At 40.9% G+C, this 2640-nt stretch overlaps 1 protein-coding gene across 1 annotated transcript in view; it reads right to left on the bottom strand.

Moving 5' to 3' along the window:
* The window catches only part of LOC121302061 (interleukin-1 beta-like), a 3510-nt gene extending 1672 nt beyond the window's left edge, over window positions 1–1838 (bottom strand). The window contains exons 1-4 of the mRNA XM_041231857.1: window positions 1697–1838; window positions 943–1001; window positions 765–807; window positions 225–426 (exon numbers count right to left, since the gene is read on the bottom strand). Of these exons, the coding sequence (XP_041087791.1) occupies window positions 225–426; window positions 765–807; window positions 943–992 (295 nt within the window). The 5' untranslated portion in view covers window positions 993–1001; window positions 1697–1838. The remainder of the gene's footprint in view (window positions 1–224; window positions 427–764; window positions 808–942; window positions 1002–1696) is intronic.
* Between the last annotated feature and the right edge of the window lie 802 nt (window positions 1839–2640).

Here is a 2640-nt window from a genome sequence, read left to right as displayed (position 1 = left end):
TGACATCACCACCGTGCAGTGACGTCATTGCTTAGCATAGAGCAGCTGCAATGATATCCGACGGCTAGTTTACACCAAGAAAGGGCATTCAACAAAAACGAGCTGCTTTTAAAAACTTCAATCGATATTTAACACGTTTGTTTTTTCTTAAAATATTTCTAACTAAGCAGTACATTTAAATTCATTAAAAATAATAATACTAAATACATTGAAAGTGGTCCTACCTTCATTCACGTGCTCCATCAAAATGTTCAGCAGCTCTAAGTCGGAAAACTCGGACCCGATCGGTTTCCTCTGCGGTCTCTTCAGCTTCTCCACGGCCAGGACCAGCGTGACTGCCTGCTTCAAGGAGCGCACATAGCCGGACACCCGCAACTCCAGACCGCTGTCGCACTGCGGCTTCCACGGCTGCTCAATTTCCATTATCTGCGAGAAGAGAAAGCGCGTTTAATTAAAATTACAATTATTAATATTGTCGGTATTGTTAAATTTAAAAAAGAGACAGCATTGCGTTTAATTACATTTAACTGCATGTTATTTACTGTAACAATTATAATACTATTAAACACGCGCTTTTTATTTATGACATGTACGTTTTCACTGGAATTATAAACTATTCTTTTGATAATTTACAAATAAATAGCACGGCATGTATATTGTTTCCAGCGCATATCCTTATTATCAATAACACAGACATCATAATTAAGCATTCGCAAAACCCAGCAGAATAAAAACTAGATTCGAGTTTTTTTAAAAGTGCTCACCTCGTCCACCAGGGGGCAGCCTGACTCATAGTCGAAGATCTCACTGCAGGAGAGAGAGAGAGAGCGTCAGTACACCGCTGAACGCAGCGCCGCTACACATGCAACTTGACTCGATCTACTTACTATTCTGCACAGGAAAAAAAAATTAAAAAACCCTCAGTGCGTCTGACTGTCTTACCTGGCGATTTCGTTTGCCATTTCAGAAGATACTTGTGTGTTGCAGCTCATTTCCACAATCTACACGGGGAACAGAAAGAGTGTATGTTGAATTAAAACCTACAAACTTCTATGTGAAATCGTATCATGCATATACATATGACGCTTGAAGCTTCCAATAGAAGCGAATACAGCCGGGCAGCGTCACAACTTAACCGTGTAGCAAATGACATCACAAGCAGATTGGTAGATTTAAACAAACTGGAGCGCATTTCAGCAAGACTGTAAATACAGTATAATTGTAAATCTCGAAAAACTACTCACTTCTAAATCTTTTGTAGTCATCTTTGTATTACTTTAGTATAAATACATGTTAATTTGGATTCATATGTTGTTTTTTTCTGACTTTATGTGAACGAAAAGACACACATTTGCCCGTTTTCCCATTGGAAATAGTGGTATTTTGAAATATCACTGTCCTGGTCACAAAAGCAAAGTCTGTGGGGAATAATAGCCATTTTCTACACTTTTGAGGCATAAGCAATTAGGAAATAACACTTACTACCCAGGAACAAAAAATAAATAAATGTTACACAGTATAATCAGTGATGATAATAATAGAAATAACAACAATACTACTACTACTAATATTATTATTATCGCTACTAATAATAATGATAATATAAATATCAATAGTGCTCCTAACTGTAATGCTAGCGCTCGTCATATTAATGTTAATAGCAGCAGCATCCCGAGGGCAGAAGGAGTTCCTGTACCTGAGGTCCCGCTGGGTGTCGTTATGCAGTATATTGCAGTGATCCGGCGTCGCGTCGCTTTGCTTTGCTTTGCTTTGCTTTGCTTGCGGTATTGTGCGCTGTTTGCTCCGGTGCTATCGCTCTGTAGATTTGCTGTGTGTTTCTCTGTCCGGAGCGACGCTATATATCCAGCGTGCTCGGAAATTCCGCGAGCGGGAGGAAGAGGGCGGGATGGAGGGGCGGGGCGTGGCTTGGCAGTGCTGACTGCGTTAGAATATTCCCATCATTAATTATTGCAACATTTACACACAGGAGAATATCTGATTGTGTTTTCAAGATTGACGTTTATTGATTATTATAATACTCCCTGAAGTCGGCAAAGGACTGGACGCACACACACACACACACACAAACATGCACACAAACACACAGACTCACACAAACACACACACACGCACACACACACACAAGCAGGCACCCACACGCACGCACGCACAAACGCACAGACACAGACAGACAGACAGACAGACACACACACACACACACACACACACACACACACACACACACACACACACACACACACACATACTTTTCAGTTCTGAACGTTTGTGAGATCGTAGCATGCTGATCAGCGACCAATCAAAAGCTATAATGAAAACTCAAGTATTTTGTTTTGCACGGTCTTTATTGCAGTCGCTCTACGTGACGGTGTTCAGATTAATAAAGACGAGACGCCCCTGCTTTGAAATAAGAACATAAGAACATAAGAAAGTTTACAAACGAGAGGAAGCTATTCGGCCCATCTTGCTCGTTTGGTTGTTAGCAGCTTATTGATCCCAGAATCTCATCAAGCAGCTTCTTGAAGGATCCCAGGATGTCAGCTTCAACAACATTACTGGGGAGTTGATTCCAGACCCTCACAATCCTCTGTGTAAAAAAGTGCCTCCTATTTTCTGTTCTGA

This window comes from Polyodon spathula, chromosome 29, assembly GCF_017654505.1.
Source record: "Polyodon spathula isolate WHYD16114869_AA chromosome 29, ASM1765450v1, whole genome shotgun sequence".
NCBI classification, from domain to species: Eukaryota; Metazoa; Chordata; class Actinopteri; order Acipenseriformes; family Polyodontidae; genus Polyodon; species Polyodon spathula.
Note: the sequence above shows the minus strand (reverse complement) of the source record. Positions and strands in the feature narration are given on the sequence as shown.